The sequence below is a fragment of the Malus domestica genome, chromosome 17 (genome assembly GCF_042453785.1).
Source record: "Malus domestica chromosome 17, GDT2T_hap1".
Classification (NCBI taxonomy): domain Eukaryota; kingdom Viridiplantae; phylum Streptophyta; class Magnoliopsida; order Rosales; family Rosaceae; genus Malus; species Malus domestica.
Genome location: NC_091677.1, coordinates 9,492,292 through 9,512,516, shown reverse-complemented (window position 1 = coordinate 9,512,516; position 20,225 = coordinate 9,492,292). Strand labels below are relative to the sequence as shown.

The following is a 20,225-nucleotide window of genomic DNA, read 5'->3' as shown; positions in this document are numbered from 1 at the left end:
AATATATGAATATGTGAAGAAAATCGAAAATAAATCGATTTAAAGGTACGAAAATAAAATTGGGAAAATTGTAAAGTTTTGTGTCTAGAAATTATGATAATCTACATATTGGTATTATTAATTGTAAAGTTTTGTTTCTAGAAATTATGATAATCTACGTATTGGTATTATTAATATTTTATGTTATTTTTCGAGAAATTATATAATTTGTTTGAGATTAGTCTTAAAGTAAACTGGTTACGAAGTTTGAAGTTTGAGGAATTTATTATTTAAAATTCATAAACCCTTCTAGGTTACAATTTATATTTTTATTAGAGCTCGATCTTACAAACGCATAGGCGCAAACCGTTCGTGAAACGGAGTTATAACGAAAAAGTTATAAACAAACAAAATCAGGGACGAAATGGTCATTTGACCATTTTCTAGAGAGCTCCAGATCTTTTGGAGCAGGGTGTGTGTAGCCACGTGGCGGGTGGTGAGTGGAGGAAATGGGCACAGCCCAATCAGAAAAGGAAGAAAGGAAGGAGAGAGAAGGAAAGGGGGGGGGAACGGGTCTTTTGACTCGTGAGACATAACCGGCGAGATTTATGGTCTCCCGACCAATTTCCGACAAAATTAAGGTCCCCCACCACCTAAAAGTTATCTCTTATCATCTCTTTTACCTATTCAATGACAAATTGGAGTTAAATTGGTCTTAGAATTGGGGAAAATGCCTCACAGGTGCCGCGGAAACCTTGCTTGATTTTAAACAATTGTGAAAGGTTTCCCTCTAATTACCACCATTGTTGGACTCCCCTTGAGGCCTAAAACAAAGCCCAAACAATGGTAGGGGCGGCGGAGCACCGGAGTTGAGAATTCGAGGCCACCCATTTATAGGGTTCCGGCGAGTTTTAGTTAAATTAGAGCTTTTCTCGGCCAAATTGGACTTTGCCGCATGTATAAAGTTTGCTCTACTATTTGAGATCCTCATTTCTGTAATTTTTGGAAATTTTTAGAAATAATTGAATTTTCCGGCGAGCCGGAGTGACCGACCGCCACCCACAGCGGCACACGGCCAGGGAGCCAACATTGTGTTTTATGCCAAATTTCGTTATTTTAATTATATTTCTGAGAACTAACTGTTGAGGTTTGGATATTAATACGATTGTGGTATATGTTGGATTAATTAAATATATTTGGGATTTGGTTGAATTTTTGAAATGTGAACTACGAAAGGGTTGATCCCGTTCAAGGGTACGGAGACAGTCTAACAGTGTTAGATGCAACCTTAAATAATCGAGAATTTCCCTTCAATTGATAATTATTCTTATTTTGAGAATATTGGTCAATTTAAAGAAAATGGAAATATCTTGAGTTTATAATTGTATGGTTGATAAAATAATAATGTTTATGAATCATATTGGAAATGAGGAAATTTTTATAAAGTATAATAATTAATGTTATTACATCAATTTGGTATTGTAACTATACGTTTTGATATTCATTTAGGCTTATTATATTAACACTCCACAAATTGTTGAATAAACCCTACACACTTAATACATCCCACATTTGCTTTTTTCAATTAAAAATTATATAAATACACCCCATAAACCTCCTCATAATACCCTTACACCCCATATTCTCAGCATACACCTTACATTTTCTACATACACCCCACATTTTCATACAAACACTAGTTTTTATATCTCATTTCATTTTCTTTTTCGGATAGAAATTTTGCAGAGTTACTGCTTTCCATGGGGCAGGAAATGAGATTGAATCGTTCCTCCAAATTTGTGGGTAACTTATAAGATGTATGGACCTGTAAATATCTTAAAGGCTCTCTGTCTAGGAGGGAGGATTACATTCTTTAAAGTGCATCAATTTTCATCTGTCTAAGCTTGTGTATTATTTTTCTATTAACAAAGATTTCATAATTCTTATTGGAAATCTTTCTTCTTCTACTTTTGTCATCTTTTTTAGGTGTGTTATTGTGCCATTGTGTTCCCAATTTAACTAGTATATATGGCTAAAAAGACCAGATTATTTGGTTCTATTTCAATAAATAATGTCCATCAATATTTGTCATTTTCTGAGGATGTATTCTCTAAATGATTCTCGCACACTTTCAGTTTACCTCATATGAAGCTTCTGAAACATCAATTTCGTGTTCCATTCGTCAAAAATAATTTTTCTCAAGCAACATGTTGTAGTTTCGTTAATTAGGGTTTTGTTCAACAATGGAAGGTGGAAAGGGGTTTTGATAGTTGAAGAAGATAAATAATACATTAAGTGATTTTGGGTGTATTTAGAATCTAATAAGGTTGAAATTGTCATTCCACATTAGGGAACACAAGTCATTTAATATTAAATTTTAATGTGGGGTGCATTCAACATTATGTGGGGTACTAACAAAAAAGCCTTTATTTAATATTGATAGTTTTGTATGTGAATGAGTTATTTAAGTAATGAAAGGTGATAAATGGAAATAAATTATTTATGATTCTCAAATTGGGCCTATTAACGGGATTATTCCCGAAAATAAATTTTTCGGGACCGGGGTGTGACAAATACCCTCAATTTTTGTCAAATCATTTTGGACAATTGTTTATTATATTGAGGGTAATTTTGTTATTTGGATTCTTATTTAACATAATTTTTCACCGAATGACCAAAATGATTGATATTGGACAATCTCAGGGACTACTTCTATTAATTTCAAATCTCAGAGACCAAAGTGAAGAGTTAGGCAAATCTTAAGAACCATTTTGGCTAAAAAGCCAAAACTATATTACTCATAAAAAGATATTTGGAGGTGTGTCCTAAAAAATTATTTGACATGTGCTTTTCCATAAAGTATTTCTATAACTCAAATTCACTATTACGTTTTCTATCTCGTACTAGATTGCCCAAAAACACTTTTAACGGTTTCATAAACAGTCTCAAACATGCACAAAATTGATTGTGTGGCAAGCTTTTAAAAGGAAAATTTGAAAAAATAACCAAAATTTAGATCCCATTTAGAATTATAGCCACAATTTTAAGTTTATGATAATTATAACAAAAAATTGATATAAAAATACTAATATACCCTTAAAATAGAAATTGAGAGATAAGGAGAGTGTTTGAATACAAATCCAAAAGAACTCAAACACAAGGATTTTCTCAGTTTGATTTGTGCGTGATAAACAAAACTTGTTATCTGGTTAAGATGGTGGGGAGGGTTAATTTGTTTGTCCAGACATCTTGCTCATGTTTTCAAGGCAGAATGTCCCGAACAAAGGATTGAACATCATGGGTATCCTAGTTTTCTGGGCATGGTTTCCTCTCCTCGTTTCGTGTTTGCCTAGTGAGAGGGTTATGTTTGTGCTAGCAGCATTTTCATTGACATCGCACAAGCACATCCAGTTCACATCGAGTCATTTCTCCGGCAACACCTATCGAACATCATTTGTTTCTGCGAATGCCTCGTGGACCACTGAGGAAGATTGCTCCAACTTGTGAACACTCATGTCTGATACCTCTTGGAGAGCATGTCCACATAGATTTACTGCGACACCACCCCACCACACACATTGATTTGTTTACATTTCACAATTATTTTTTTTTTTACAAGTTTGGGGCATCTAACTAGCATAAAAAAGAAGATGATTCTCTATAAGCTGGGTTTTGTCGATTTCGAATTTAGTATCATTTTTTATTTGCCATTCCTCTTCTGCATTATATGATTTTGGTATGTTTTGTCTTTGAACTTGCAGTGGAAATAGATTTAAATATCCATTTTCTAAGTTTTTATTTTGATACAATTATTATGTAAGTTAAATGAGCAAGGGGGCCGTAGAAACTTCTTTTCGAACGACTCCACTCAAAGTTGTTTGGGGGCATATGCTCCTATCAACTTTACACGGGACACACAAAAGAAGTACTTTGATCCTATTAGACGGGGGAGGGTGAAGAAGCTAGGATAGAAGGGTAGAGTTCAAGAGAGCAAAATGCGTTTAGGAACGTGGAATATAGGAACCTTAACGGGAAAATCTATGGAAGTAGCGGAAGTTATGGTGAGGAGAAGGATAAATATTATGTGCCTACAAGAAACTAAGTGGGTTGGTAGTAAGGCAAAGGATCTAGAAAACTCAGGGTTTAAACTTTGGTATTCGGGCACAAATAGAACGAGAAACGGTGTTGGCATCATCGTGGACAAGACCTTGACACAAGATGTTGTAGATGTCAAGAGGGTAGGAGATAGAATCATGGCAATCAAGATTGTAATAGGACAAGAACTTATCAATGTGATTAGTGCGTACGCACCTCAAGTAGGGTTGGATACGAGTTCGAAGGAGAATTTTTGGGAAGACCTTGGAGACTTGGTGCAAGGAATTGCTCAGACGGAGAAGTTATTTATAGGAGGAGATTTAAATGGACACGTGGGCAGGGAGACAGGCAACTATGGAGGTTTTCATGGTGGCCATGGTTTTGGGGAGAGAAACGAGGATGGGGAAGCTATCTTGGATTTTGCAATGGCATATGATCTCTTCTTAGCCAACACCTTTTTTAAGAAGAGAGAAAAACATGTGATCACCTACAAGAGTGGGTCGTCAAAAACACAAATAAATTTTCTTCTAATGAGGAAAGGGGATCGTATAACTTGTAAGGATTGCAAAGTTATACCAGGAGAGAGCGTGGCTAATCAACATCGCTTGTTGGTGATGGATGTACATATCAAAAGAGTGAGACAAAAGAACAAGACTTGGAAGTGCCCAAGGACTAGATGGTGGAATCTAAAAGAAGAAAAACAAGCCATTTTCAAAGAGAAGGTAATCACCCAATGTGTGTGGGATAGAGAGGGGGAAGCTAGCCAAATGTGGGATTCCATGGCTAGTTGTATCCGAAAAGTAGCAAAAGAGGTATTAGGAGAGTCCAAGGGCTTTGCCCCACACCAAAAGGAATCTTGGTGGTGGAATGAGGAGGTACAAACAAAGGTGAAGGCTAAGAAAGAATGTTGTAAAGCCTTATACAAGGAGAGGACCGATGAAAATGGTGAAAGGTATAGAAAAGCGAAGCAAGAGGCGAAGAAAGCTGTCAGAGAAGCTAAGTTAGCGGCTTACGACGATATGTATAAACGACTAGATACCAAAGAATGAGAGTTGGATATCTATAAACTAGCTAGAGCAAGGGAAAAGAAGACAAGGGACCTAAACCAAGTGAGGTGCATCAAGGATGAGGATGGAAAGGTTCTTGCTACAGAGAACGCGGTTAAAGACAGATGGAGAGGTTATTTTCATAATCTTTTCAATGAATGACATGAAAGGAGTGCTTCTTTAGGGGAGTTGAGTAACTCAGAAGAGTGTAGAAACTACTCTTTTTATCGTCGAATCCGGAAGGAAGAAGTGGTTGTAGCTTTGAAGAAGATGAAGCATAGAAAAGCAATAGGCCCAGACGATATACCAATCGAAGTGTGGAAAGTTTTGGGAGAGACAAGTATAACATGGCTCACTGACCTTTTCAATAGGATTTTGAAAACGAAGAAGATGCCAAATGAGTGGCGAACGAGCACTTTGGTGCCTATCTACAAGAATAAGGGCGACGTACAAAATTGCATGAACTATAGGGGTATTAAGTTAATGAGTCATACAATGAAGCTCTGGGAGAGAGTCATTGAGCATAGATTGAGGCAAGAGACACGGGTTTCGGACAACCAATTCGGGTTCATGCCAGGGCGCTCAACCATGGAGGCAATCTATCTCTTACGAAGATTGATGGAAAGATATAGAGATGGGAAAAAGGATTTACACATGGCCTTTATAGATTTGGAAAAAGCGTATGATAGGGTCCCAAGAGACATTCTGTGGAGGATTTTAGAAAAGAAAGGAGTACGAGTAGCATATATTCAAGCTATAAAGGATATGTATGAAGGAGCAAAGACTGCCGTAAGAACTCATGAAGGACAAACCGAAAGCTTTCCCATAACTGTAGGATTACATCAAGGCTCATCCTTAAGTCCTTACCTTTTTGCGTTGGTAATGGATGAGTTAACAGGACATATTCAAGATGATCTTCCTTGGTGTATGCTTTTCGCAGACGATATAGTGTTGATAGATGAAACTCAGGAAGGGGTAAATGCAAAGTTTAACCTTTGGAGAGAAGTGTTGGAATCTAAAGGTCTTCGCCTAAGCCGATCAAAGACAGAATATATGGAGTGCAAGTTCAGTGCAAATGGAGGCCAAAACGAGTTAGAGGTGAGGATCGGAGATCAAGAAATACCAAAGAGCGACCGTTTTCGTTACCTAGGATCTATCTTGCAAAAGAACGGAGAATTAGATGGAGATCTCAACCATAGAATACAAGCTGGATGGATGAAGTGGAAGAGTGCATCTGGCGTGTTGTGTGACCGCCGTATGCCACTGAAGCTCAAGGGAAAATTTTATAGGACGGCAATAAGGCCGGCGATGCTGTATGGCACAGAATGTTGGGCAGTGAAGCATCAACACGTACACAAAATGGGTGTAGCGGAGATGAGGATGCTTCGTTGGATGTGTGGGCACACGAGAAAGGATAAGATTAGGAATGAGGATATCCGAGGTAAAGTAGAAGTAGCCGAAATTGAAGGAAAGATGAGAGAAAATCGGTTACGGTGGTTTGGACATGTGCAAAGAAGGCCTACTGACGCTCCGATTAGAAGATGCGACTATGGGACAGAGGTTCAGGGTCGAAGGGGTAGAGGAAGACCTAGGAAAACTTTGGAAGAGACTCTAAGAAAAGACTTAGAGTACTTGGATCTAACGAAGGACATGACACAGGACCGAGCACAATGGCGTTCTAAGATTCATATAGCCGATCCCACTCAGTGACTTGGATTTTCCAAGTCTCCAACCAAGAAGTTTTCCTCACTCGGAAAATTAAGGGAACACTACCCCAACCTACATGCTCCACTCAGAAAGCTTCAACATACAAGCTTCAACAAAAGAAAATTCAAAGAACTTAGCGAAGAAGGCTTTGGTGTATTTAACACAATACGTTGAAATGAAGGAAAGCTTATTTATTGATATCCCCGATAAGCTACAAATATGTACATATACATGAGTCAAAATAAACAAACAAGATGGAGCCTTCACAAAGGTTGCTTAGGAGAAGTCTCAGCAGTCGGTAGAGCCCCAGAAAGAGAAGGCATCGGAGGGGGATCATTCGGAGCCTCAGTACTGGACAGAACCCTAGAAGGAGGAGGCATCAGAGGTTGATCATTTGGAGCTCCATTACGCGGTACAGCCCCAGAAGACGAATGCAATAAATGCCTTTGGAACAAACCTACAAATCTCTGATGATCAAGTAAAACCTGACCATCAGTTTCCTTCATCTGGTCAAGCTTCCTCTTCATGTTTGTAGCATAGTCATGTGCGAGCCGATGCAACTGTTTATTCTCATGCTTGAGCCTTCTAATCTTCTGTTTGAGACTCATCACTTCGGCCGCCAATGATTCAACTTGGCGGGTTCGAGCAAATAGGCGTTGGGCCATATTAGACACAGAACCTGCACACTGAACACTGAGAGCCAGCGAATCCTTAACAGCTAACTCATCAGACCGTTTGGAAAGTAGTCTGTTATCTTTGGGAGTGAGAAGGTTCCTGGCCACCACCGCAGCGGTCATATCATTCTTCATCACGGAATCCCCAACGGTAAGAGGACCAGTAGGGGAGACGAAGGATGGGCGCCATATGTTGTCTAGAGAAGGCGGGGCTGCCTCTTCAACAAGGTTCAAGTCAAAACGACGGTCGGAGGGGCCAGACATTTTCAAATGTGTTGAAGAGAGAAGAGGTCGGACAAATCAAGATCTTAGAAGTGCAAGAATGGAGCTTCTACTGGTGGAGATTCAAGTGTGCTTTGGAACTTAATGCCAGCCCCTATAAAAAGCTGCACTCGACGGAGCCTCAGACATCGAAGAGGCGCCTGCTCAAAAATCGAAGAGGCGTTTGCTTTCTCAAAAGCTGGGCTGCTTAGAGACCACGAGGGTTGATCTCATAAATCGAAGAGATGTTTGCTTTCTCAAAAGTTGGGCTGCTCAAAGATCACGAAAGCCGATCTCAGAAATCGAAGAGGCGCTCGCTTTCTCAAAAGCTGGGCTCCTCAGAGACCACGAGGGCCGATCTCAGAAATTGAAGAGACACCTACTTTTCCAGCCTTGTCAGCACCTGTCACACGCACACTCAGCTTTGCGAAAATTATGGGTATTCTGTCGAAGACTTCTGGGGAAGTAGAAAACACATGAATCTTACTGTCCAATCACCCACTTCCCACACGCAACAATAGCTCATGGGCACCACAGATAACTTTGCCAAAGTTCTCTGCCAAAGTTGAGCACGTGAAGCTTGCAGCTCCCACTACATCGCTCTGACCAAGAAGGGTAAAAGAATAGTAAAGAAACAGCACTAACAAAGTTTAGACCCATAAATTTTGAAGGTCTAGCTACCATATTATTACCCACAAGGGTAAAGGAACAGTACCACTGCTGGATAATTGGAAAGTCCCTGTGTGTCAACCTCTGTGCCTCGTGGCAAGGTAGACTAGCAAACATGCCCAACCTTTACTCACATTCGAGAAAACACTCCCAATAAGATTGCTTGCTCCAAAATCGAAGAGGCACCGTCCTCCGAATCTCGAGAGCCAGACTCCCAACATGACTACTTTCTCAAAAATCAAAGAGAGGGTAAAGGAACAGTACCATTGCTGGATATTTGGAAAGTCCCTGTGTGTCAACCTCTGTGCTTCGTGGCAAAGTAGACTAGCAAACATGCCCAACCTTTACTCACATGCGAGAAAACACTCCCAACAAGATTGCTTGCTCCAAAATCGAAGAGGCACCGCCCTCCGAATCTCGAGAGCCAGACTCCCAACATGATTACTTTCTCAAAAATCGAAGAGACACTGCTCCCCGAATCTCGAGAGCCAGACCCCCAGCATGATTGCTTTCTCAAAAATCGAAGAGGCATCGTTCTCCGAATCAATCGAAGAGGCGCTCGCTTTCTCAAAAGCTGGGCTGCTCAGAGACCACGAGGGCCGATCTCAGAAATCGAAGAGGCACCTACTTTTCTAGCCTTGCCAGCACCTGTCACACGCACACTTAGCTTTGCGGAAATTATGGGCATTCTGTCGAAGACTTCTGGTGAAGTAGAAAGCACATGAATCTTACTGTTCAATCACCCACTTCCCACACGCAACAATAGCTCATGGGTACCACAGATAACTTTGCCAAAGTTGAGCACGTGAAGCTTGCAGCTCCCACTACATTGCTCTGACCAAGAAAGGTAAAAGAATAGCAAAGAAACAGCACTAACAAAGTTTAGACACATAAATTTTGAAGGTCTAGCTACCATATTATTACCCACAAGGGTAAAGGAACAGTACCACTGCTGGATAATTGGAAAGTCCCTGTGTGTCAACCTCCGTGCTTCGTGGCAAGGTAGACTAGCAAACATGCCCAACCTTTACTCACATCCGAGAAAACACTCTCAACAAGATTGCTTATTCCAAAATCGAAGAGGCACCGCCCTCCGAATCTCGAGAGCCAGACTCCCAACATGATTACTTTCTCAAAAATCGAAGAGACACTGCTCCCCGAATCTCGAGAGCCAGACCCCCAGCATGATTGCTTTCTCAAAAATCGAAGAAGCATCGTTCTCCGAATCTCGAGAGCCAGATACCACATACCACTTTTTCAAAATGCTCTGACAGAGTTAAAACATGTGAAGCTGGCAGCTCCCACTACCGTGCTATGACCAAGCAGGGTAAAGGAATATCATTACTACTTGTTGTTAGGGAGACTCCTATATATGTCGACCTCCATCCCCAACGGACAGGCAGACCTGCAAAAATGCTCAACCCTTCCTCATATCTGAGAGGGCACTCCCAACGAAGCCTTTCGAAATATTCAGCTTTCTTTCCCCCCGATAATACCTCTGCAAACAAGCTATACTAGAGCAAGAATATCTCATATCATCAGGGTTAAAAGCAAGAGTATCCCATATCATGCTTTTTCCCTGTCTTTTCCTTTGGCCTTGTTTTTACCTGCAAGACAAGGAGAAAGAGAGCAATCAGTCAGCACTTGAAATCAAGCTCCCAGCCAGGAACTGACTGCCTGGAACCCCTTACCTGATTACTTACCTGGCATTGCTCTCGAGTACTCATCTTCAACATCTTATGTTTCCAGGGAAGATACCGCATCTGCTTGAGGAACAGATAGGGCAAGTACGAAGGATACAAGGAAGCATGTGGAGACAAGCGTAACAGCACACGTGCCGATACATCCATTACTCTGTCAAAAGCAAAAGTATCCCATATCAGCAGGGTCGAACGTACTCTAGATTTGATGGACTTGTTTTGACCCTCAAATTCTTCAGTCGGCCTTATACTCTGGAGGAAACCAGAAAACCCTCTAGCTCAGTTCAAGAATAAGCCTGTGGAAAGTTACTTCTTCAAAAGCAAAAGTATCTCATATCATCTCTTCTCATTTTTCTTCTCTTTATCCTTCATGCTGCTGCAAGATGGGGAGAAGGTGAACAATCAGCCGGAGCTCTGATTGCTTACCTTGTCTGTCACCTCTTTCAGCAGATCCCCTAGCTCGGCGACTTGGGGGACTCCTACTACATGGTTTGTATCGCGCTTGACCAAGCCTGAAACTACAAGTAAGCTTCAAGTGAAATTGATACATTACCTTGTGCATCTCCACCAGTTAAAGATACCACCCCTGGATGGAGGAAGAGTACTTCCAGAGAAGCTGCCACATCTACCTATGAGACAGATAAGGCAAGTCAAGATGATACCACACTCCGATACTTAGAAGTTTCGTGATTACGAGATCATTCTCCCACAATATTTCCTAATGTCATTTGTACTCTAATGTCATTTGTACTAAATCATTCACTTGTACTCACTAAAGGAGAGCTTGAACCTATGTACTTGTGTAAACCCTTCACAATTAATGAGAACTCTTCTATTCCGTGGACGTAGCCAATCTGGGTGAACCACGTACATCATGTGTTTGCTTTCCTATCTCTATCCATTTATATACTTATCCACACTAATGACCGGAGCAATCTAGCGAAGATCACAAAAAGCGACCGTTTTCGCTACCTAGGATCTATCTTGCAAGAGAACGGAGAATTAGATGGAGATCTCAACCATAGAATACGAGCTGGATGGATGAAGTGTAAGAGTGCATCCGTCGTGTTGTGTGACCGTCGTAGGCCACTGAAGCTCAAGGGAAAATTTTATAGGACGACAATAAGGCCAGCGATGTTGTATGGCACAGAATGTTTGGGCGGTGAAACATCAACACGTACACAAAATGGGTGTAGGGGAGATGAGGATGCTTCGTGGGATGTGTGGGCACACGAAAAAGGATAAGATTGAGAATGAGGATATCCGAGGTAAAGTAGGAGTAGCCGAAATTGAAGGAAAGATTAGAGAAAATCGGTTCCGGTGATTTGGACATGTGCAAAGAAGGCCGACTGACGCTCCGGTTCGAAGATGTGACTACGGGACAGAGGTTCAGGGCCGAAGGGGTAGAGGAAGACCTAGGAAAACTTTGGAAGAGACTCTAAGAAAAGGCTTAGAGTACTTGGATCTAACGGAGGACATGACACAAAACCGAGCGCAATGACGTTCTAGGATTCATATAGCCGACCCCACTTAGTGGGAAAAGGCTTTGTTGTTGTTGTTGTTGTATTATGTAAGGATATATTGGTACTTTCATATCAACTTTTGGTTATAATTATTACAAATCTCAAAGGATAGCTATAATTTTGTTTGAAATCCAAATTTTAGTTATTTTTTCAAATTTTCCCTTTTAAAATCTAGATAAAACAATTGTCTAATTCTTTTGGGGAATTTGGATAACTAGCCATATTTTGTACCACAAGATGATTTTTAGCCTACTTTTTATTATTCTTACAAATTTAACCAAAAATGCATGCAAAAGTTCTACATTGCCCCTCCCTTCTCCTTTGTATCTTAACTCTCTTCCCCCTCTCTTCGACTCCCACCAGTCCGCCATAGCCCCACCACTCATACCGTTTCTTCTCCCAAATCCAGTTAGTCTCTCAAAACTAATGCAAGGTAATATGTGTGTCGGAATGAAAAAATATATAGAAAAAACAAAAGAAGTAGCAAGAAGATTGCCCCACTATTGTCTGGTGATAGCAATGTAAGCATATGTTTCCTTTATCACATAAATCGACCTTACTACATAGTAGGCTTTCCCAGGCTTATCAAGATGTTGCAAATCCGATTTTAAATAATCGAATACGGGCTTTCGAAAAAGAAGGTTTTTGTGATATCCATGAATGTTAAAGAGTGGTCGTAAGGCCATATAAGGAAGATGGGAGGATGAAAGAGTTTGCAGTCCATAATTCAATACCTGAGATTGGCATAAGTAGTAGCGGGTTCGGCAATGGTGGTGGATTTGGGAGAAGAGACGGGTTGTGTGGGAGCTAGGAAAAAGGGGGAAGAGACAAGGGAGAAGAGAGGGGGCAATTTAGAACTTTTGTATGGATTTTTGGTTAAATTTGTAAGAAAAATAAAAAGTAGGCTAAAAATCATTTCATGGTACAAAATATGGCTAGTTATCCAAATTTTCCAATTCTTTTTTTTTTAACTCCTGTAGAATGTCATTTGACGTATAAAAACACACTTTAAGCTAGTCACCCACTTTTAGTTTTTAATAATCTGAACATTGTGATATTATTTGTTACATCATTTCATAAGACCATCTCCAAACCTGGGTTAAAAGCCAAATTACCCCCCCCAAACACTCTCCAACTCATGTTAAAATTTTAGGCTAAATGTCAAATGTTATTTCTGGGCCAAATACCCCCCCCAGCTTTCCCCTGGACAAAATGCCAAATGTTTATCGGAATTTAAATTTTTTTAGATTAAAATGTTCATAAAATTAATTTACAATAATCTACATATTTATTTATTTAAAAAAAAATTGATTTAAGAAAAAAAATTAGCCTAAGTTCATTCTTTAATAATTCCGGGCTAAAATTTTAGGCTAGAAGGGTTGGAGCAGAAAAGATGTTTCTGGGCTAAAAGCCAAATTTTCCGGGCTAAAAAATTTGGCTTTTAGCCCAAGGGTTGGAGATGGTCTAATTAAACTATAAAATAAATTAATTTTTTTCATGTTTTTGGTGTTGCTAGATTTTTTTCTTGTTAACTTATTAGGGCACCATGTCAGTCCCATGATGACTGTCTTTAGTGCAGAGCATGTGCCACAGTCTATTTATAATCCAACAATCCTAATGGCAAAACATATGTACTGAAAGAATCATTATCTGAAGGGAAAAGTGCCTGATCAGGAGTTCAGGACCACCAGATTGAGCTGATGACATTGGATTTAATTATAAGAAAATTAATGAAAAAGCTTTAAAATTTTTGAGTTTTAATTAAAATAACAAAAATGTATTGTAAGTAAATAGTATTTTGAGTGATTTTTTAGAGTAAAAATATCATTTTTCGTTAAAATGAACAGTACCGAGAATATTTCGTTAAAACTCCCTTTTAGATCACATACCTGTTTTTATGAAAAATACTTTCTTATTCTGGTGCCAGTATCTCCCATTTTTATCTCTTCATCGTCCCCTCTCTATTTATCTCCTCATCTACCGATTTTGGTATGAACTCATAACGTGCAAGTTCTTCTTGACAAAGACGGAGAAACTGACGCCGGAATGTAGAAGTTCGTCCCGGTTTTAAGCAGCAAAAACTTGATGGTAAAGATTGAAAGGGGAAAGCATCTGTCTAAGTTACTTAAAAATTCCAAAGTTTAATCTCACAAAAAAAAAAAAAAAAAAAAAGGATCTGTCTAAAGCCAATGCTCATTTTCCTCTTCTAGCACAACAACACACAAGGAACTAAATTGCTACAGATTAGTGTTGTATTTCACCTTTTCTCTACACATTTTATATCTATCCCGAAATACATTTTTTTGGATTTTGGCCTCTCAAACGGTTCCTGAAGTTGTCGGCATGATTTTCATTTGGTCCAGGGGTACAAAAGTCATGCAATGAGTGACAGTGTTTGGTATGTACTCTTGTCACACTCAAAGATCTTTTTACGAATGGACATAATAATTCATGTGGTGAATGAGATATGATCCAAAGTTACGTGATGAATGAGATAAGTGATAGAGATATATTTCGCCTATGTATGTATACCAAGTTTCTCTCCACAAGAGGACATAAGAAGTCGTATAATGAGTGAGATAGAGTGATATGTTAGAGTCATGTGATTCTTATATCACATGTTATAAGAAGTATATTTTAAAATCACACGATAGGTGAGATATCTCAGATAAGTGGATGTAGATATTGTTAGATGACATCCTATATTTTTCTCCACAAAAGAGCATAAGAAGTAACCAGAAAGGAAGACATAACCCTAATAGCAAGTAAGCTTTAAGTGAGGCCAAAGTGCTGAACCCATGTGCAAAAAGTGGATGAAAAAGCAAAAACACCTTGCCCCCCTCATCATCTAATCTCTCACTTTTCATCTTCTATTATTTTGTGATTAAAGTACAGATCCATCCAGCTCTAAAAGCCTTCTCTTCTCTGCAATTCTTCTAATTTAATCCTATCTAACAAGTACTTTTCTCCTAATTAAAAATGCATTAGTTTTTATTAGCTGTTTAATTAGCACTCCAAAAAAGTCAATCCTACATTCCTCGTCGGTAAAGAAAATGAGGGAGAGAGTATTGCAGGATGATTTTTCGGAGTGTTAATACCAATCCCGGGTTTATTTCTTTGCTTTATGAACAAATTTACACTGATTCTTACTTATGGTTAGTAGTATAACTGAGTGAGAATCTCAGTGCACTAATCAAACTTTTCCTGAAGCATATATATGTAATTGGCAACGGTCTTTTGAGCATCTTCTTAGAGCTTCTGAGTTGAGATGGGCATCAGTGGAGGTTTGGTCAGGAGTGTTTTCTCGAGAAACCGATCTTTCGGGACACATGAGAGCAATGTGAGTTGCCACCATGCAATGCATCAACCCTCTCCTGTTAGTTGTGTTATGTATTAATGTGATTCGTGTTTTTGTTTGATGGCATTTAGGTGAGGAGCAATGTGACAGAGAGGAGAAGATGGAGCTCGGTTCGATCGTACCTGTGTGGGGATGAATATAACTCAGTCATGGCAGAGAATGATTCCGCTTCAGTTAAGAGCTCCGTGGCTACTGCCACCACACAGTTCAATTCAGTTTTAGCTGTTGCAGACGAAGATTCTAGTTCGGTTAGGAGATCCGAGGCAACTGTCATGCAACCGATGCCAGAAGACTTGAGAGACAAGGGAAACACCAGAAGAGAAGCAACTAAGGTAGATGTGGAAGTGGCAAAGACAGAATCTTCAGTCTCCAAAACAATGTCTGAGGAGCATGCAGCAACCATCATCCAGTCAGCATTTAGAGGCTTTCGGGTAATTTTACACTATCAGATTACTTCAATTTGCTCATCTTGTAGAAAAAAATAAGTTTAATTTCAACAGAAATTACAAGTATTCAAAGATCTTTGATGGTATTTATGTTACAATTTTCTTTTGAATGGACAATGTCAGCTCTAGTCATGTGCCTACGCCCACGATCTGCAGGTTTATGTTACAATTTAAGTTACGAGAGAAAACTCAGTCATCCCATAATTGTTTCGAAAATGCTAACTCGTTATTCATTGATAACTTTGAGGAAAATATGCGTTACTGCACACGGAATTCTGGCTAATATTTATTAGAGTGCTTGGATTTCAGATTAGGTGTCGAAATGGAGGAGTTATATCCAAGGATGGTGAGCAGCAGCTTATTGCTGGAGCGGAAAGTCCAAGTAGGGAGTCTCTAGGCACGTCGGTAGAAGTTCAAACGGGAAATTCTGTGCAAGTTTACTCGATTCAAGGAGAAAATTCGGCTGCTCACCACCGGACACAAGAGAAAGCTAGAGTGCAGGCGCTAAAGTTGAAGGTAGATCAGAAACAACTCTTACTGTTCTTTCTTATATGTTAGAACTATGTGATGCTAAAAAAAATGTGGTAAAACCACATTGAGATTTAAGAGTGAATTCAAACTCGGATTTTACAAGTTATTTATGTATCTACGCACGTGTTGAGATTGAATCACGTATGATCATTGACATTCGTAAAAACTTACAGGAAGAATGGGATGCCAGCACAGTTAGTAGCAACATATCAAGAATGAGAATGCAGAACAGATTGGAAGCAACAACTAGGCGGGAGAGAGCACTGGCGTACGCCTTTTCACAACAGGTACTGAACTTCATTCCTAAAAGAGTCGGGATTCTATTGTGCAACCGGTGATTAACACTTCTCTCTCTCTCTCTCTCTCACGCGACGTGAGAGATAAGAGAAACCACGTGACTAAGAGAGAGAGAGAGAGAGTGATAAATAACCGACTACATCCAAGATTTTGCCCTGAAAGAGGTTCTAAGGCTCCTCCTATGGTTTTGGAAACTAATTAACTTGGTATTATTTGTTTGAAGCTAAGGATCTGCTCAAAGAAAAGGCACACCACATCTGATGGCACAGAACAGAACATGGGTTGGAGCTGGCTAGAACGGTGGATGGCAACCCGCCCTGCTGAAATCTCCCCCGCAGAAAGTCATATAAGCAACCACGTTGAACCAATTCACAGCAGCCAACGATTTGTCATCGGAAAGAGATTCTTCGACGTTGCAGGTGAAGAAAAAGAGAGCTGCGGATCTAATGAAGTCGGTGTCCTATTTGATAACTTTCCGGTACCAGCAGAAGAGAAGGATGGCTTAAGTCCAACTAAGACCAGATTCAAGGCTACGAGAAGCCTATCAAGGCGAAAATCGATGCCAAGCTACGAGTGTGGGAAAGAGTATCCCAAGGTAAGGATCTGTCCCATTTAAGCTATGATCCGAACTGACCTTGTCAAAAGAGGATCGATATTTGAAGAACAAAATTACTAAGTTCCGGCGTTCAATTCAATGACTGGCTTCAACATTGATACAGGTAAGCAAGAAGGATTGTTCGAGGGAACCCAAAAGAGATGAAGAGCGCAACGAAAAGCAAACGGGGAGAAGGAAGTGCAGAAATACTTCATTCTAATGAACACAGATTTCCCTGTAGAATCTCTGTCAAGTAAATAATCTGATATCTTATATATAATCTGATGCTTGATACCTGAGTGAGTTTAAACATGCAATTCCAAGAACCTCATCTTCTCCGAAGAAACCAAGGAACGTAAACACACGACAAATTAGGTAAAACATTGTCAACGACGCTGTTACAAACGAAACACAGAACAAGGTAAACAGAGTAAAAGGGAAGAACCTCCGTGACGAAACTAGTTATTCAAAAAAGAAGACAAACATATCAAATATATTAGTAATAACAGATGTTACATGGAACATGACCAATTCCCCATCTGGAAATATAAAACCATACAGAGCCAACTGCCAATCCAAGTTTGACTTATACTAAAGACAAGTAACTGCCAATCGGTAACGGTAAAAACATAACATCAAAATAGAGTTTTAACCTGAAAGCCTATATCTTGTCGATATCTTCATCCTCAAACTCAATATAGTCGTCAACACCACCTTCGGTTTCTTCATCATCAATACCCCCAGCAATACCCTCGTTGAGACGTGTATTCTCTGGAAGCTCTCCATATGCCTTCAGGAGCCTAGCCTCATCAGGCATGTACTTGAGGATCACATCAGCTTTGTCGTCCTGATAGTCACGAAGGCCGACAAGAATGATATCACCAGCTGCAATCCAAACCTTCTTGTGCATCTTACCACGGATGTGACAAAGTCGCTTGGTCCCATCAATGCACATAGCTTCACACCGACCGTTACCAAGCATTCGGAGCACTTGGGCATACTCCTGTCCATCTTCCTTAAACACAAGCTCACGCTTTTCGTCATCAGCTTCGTTCTTACCTCTCTTCCTGTTCTTTCCTCCCTTACCCTTGTTCTTTGGCATGATTACAAGTTCTGTTTCTGCAACCAAAGTACAATCAGGTACTCAAACTTAAATATCAACCACTTCCATAACTTGATAAATTATTCAACAAACACCGAAACTGGATCAAAACACTCAAAATTCACGAAAGCATATTTTCATCCGATAAAAACGTACAACAAAGCATATAAACTCAAATTACCAATGAAAAAAAAAACCCTAAAAATATAGGTTAACAAATTATTTTTTTTTGAATTAGAGATTGAGTAAACTGTCGATTTGCCCCCTGAACTATCACCCAACTTTCGATTTGCCCCTGAACTTTTTAATTGGAAAATTAAGGACTTAAACTAATTTTTTTGGCCGATTTCCCCCCTACCGTTAGTTTTTCATAAATTTCATCCAAATTAACGTTAACTCTTATCATGTGCAAACCACGTAACTCTCATTTTTGGACAAAAGCGTCATTTCACTAGACCTTCAGACAGAAAAGCTATAGAATCACACATATTTGCATAGGTTTATATTTTAGAAATCTAAGGTTTTCAATTATTTTAAAAAATGAAGTGACCGAACTACCCACACATGTTGTGCATATGCTTCCATTTAACAGAAATTTGGATGGAATGAATGAAAAATTAACAGCAGGGGCAAATCGGCCAAAAAAAATTAGTTTAAGTCCTTAATTTTCCAATTAAAAAGTTCAGGGGCAAATCGAAAGTTGGGTGATAGTTCAGGGGGCAAATCGATAGTTTACTCTTAGAGATTAAATTCCAACAAAAAATAGATTCTGGGTCTGTTCAGCTTTAACTCAAACAACAGTTAATTTCGATTTCGAAGAAAAAAAAGATTCAAAATTTTATCATTCAAACATAAATTTAACTTCAAGAAATAAAATTCATCAAAATTAGGGGAAAACAATCAAACCAATAAAATTAACAAAAAAATTCAATAACACAGAAACCTCAGGAAGAACAAATTCTCTGAAATTCAAAAACCCATATGTAATTAGCTGAGATCCCCCAAAAAAATTCATCGCACAGCCCACTATAGCTACGAAACCCTAGAATCGATAACAATTTCAGAAGACGAAAAAGATAGGGAGGAGAATACCTCAAGTTTGCGAAAAGGTGAAACTTGGAGGAGGATTCGACGGAGGAGCACAATCTGAAAAAACCGAGCTTCTGGAAATCGAATCGAGAGACCTAGCACGCATCTCGTATTTGTACCACAAAAGGTCAAGCGGGTTCAAGTTGGGCCGGGTCGATATAAAATAAATTTGACCCGAATGTTAGAGGTTTGGGCTTAGAGGAGTAGGGAGAGAGAGGGCGGTGCCTATAGAATTTTTACAAAATTTCTACTTTTAATTCTCACAATCACACTCAACGTATAATACCAACTTGTTGTGAAAATAAGGATTTGTGTGCGTAGAATAAAGTAGATAAAACACAATATTTACGAGGTTTGACGAGTGTGCTTACGTTCTTAGGGCAGCAATAGTATTTTTTTTCTTCTTTTTTTCTCTTTTCCTTTCCTCTTTTCTTTCTTTTCTTTCATATTTTTTTTCATCTCCCTTCTTTCCTTTATTTTTCAATCTTTTATAGGCAAAAGTCAAGACCTAACAAACTCATCATATGAGTTATTTTAATATATTAATAATAAACTTTAATCATTTTTCAAAATCTTCATTCATACTGCTTTTTAAGTAGGCATTCACACTATTTTAATCATCCAAGTATATGTGGGCTTAAAGGTTTCGATTTAGGCCCAGAAAAAACCCTAGTCTCCAATTGCTTGAACTTCAAGGTAGGTTTCCTACTACTTTATTTATAAACCTCCTTTCTTCTCTTGACATTCACAAATTCCAGCAAAGCAAAAGTGTAAGCCGACATCCCAAAGAACCCGTACACAAAAGGGTTTGAAGATCAGAAAGCAAGACGACATGAAGGCAAATAACGATGAACCAAACATGGAGGATGCCGAACTGATGCGGCGACGTCATGTACTAGACTGTGTTATCAACCGAATCCTCCAACTCCTTCCCACTACACCCGCGGCCTGGATGAGCTTTCTTTCGAAGCAATGGGAAGGCCTTAGGTCTTCAGTTTTTGTATTAGATTTAAATAAGGGCAACGTTTATCATAACTTTGATGATCAACGTCCAAGAAACTTCATCAAAGATTGGGAGGGGTATCAATTCCGTGAGAATGACAAGCAGCTCTTGTACAAATTCATGATGTACTTCGATGGAGACGCAACTATT

At 39.3% G+C, this 20,225-nt stretch overlaps 2 protein-coding genes and 1 long non-coding RNA gene across 3 annotated transcripts; 2 read left to right on the top strand and 1 right to left on the bottom strand.

The window, feature by feature from the left end:
* The first annotated feature begins 671 nt into the window (after nucleotides 1-671).
* Nucleotides 672-1,946, top strand: LOC139193760 (uncharacterized). The gene is made up of 2 exons (XR_011578229.1): nucleotides 672-936; nucleotides 1,715-1,946. It is a non-coding gene; the product is annotated as an uncharacterized lncRNA (long non-coding RNA).
* Nucleotides 1,947-14,348: 12,402 nt separating this feature from the next.
* Nucleotides 14,349-17,175, top strand: LOC103404974 (protein IQ-DOMAIN 33-like). Its single transcript, XM_008343935.4, has 6 exons — nucleotides 14,349-14,994; nucleotides 15,084-15,443; nucleotides 15,768-15,974; nucleotides 16,163-16,276; nucleotides 16,510-16,881; nucleotides 17,006-17,175. The coding sequence occupies exons 1-6, from the start codon at nucleotides 14,923-14,925 to the stop codon at nucleotides 17,099-17,101; spliced, it is 1,221 nt and encodes a 406-aa protein (XP_008342157.2). The 5' UTR covers nucleotides 14,349-14,922; the 3' UTR covers nucleotides 17,102-17,175.
* Nucleotides 17,176-17,343: 168 nt separating this feature from the next.
* LOC103404973 (eukaryotic translation initiation factor 1A) lies at nucleotides 17,344-19,313 on the bottom strand. Its single transcript, XM_008343934.4, has 2 exons — nucleotides 19,076-19,313; nucleotides 17,344-18,000 (listed from the first exon to the last, which is right to left on the bottom strand). Exon 2 carries the CDS (start codon nucleotides 17,981-17,983, stop codon nucleotides 17,543-17,545), a length of 441 nt encoding a protein of 146 aa, XP_008342156.1. The 5' UTR covers nucleotides 17,984-18,000; nucleotides 19,076-19,313; the 3' UTR covers nucleotides 17,344-17,542.
* Between the last annotated feature and the right edge of the window lie 912 nt (nucleotides 19,314-20,225).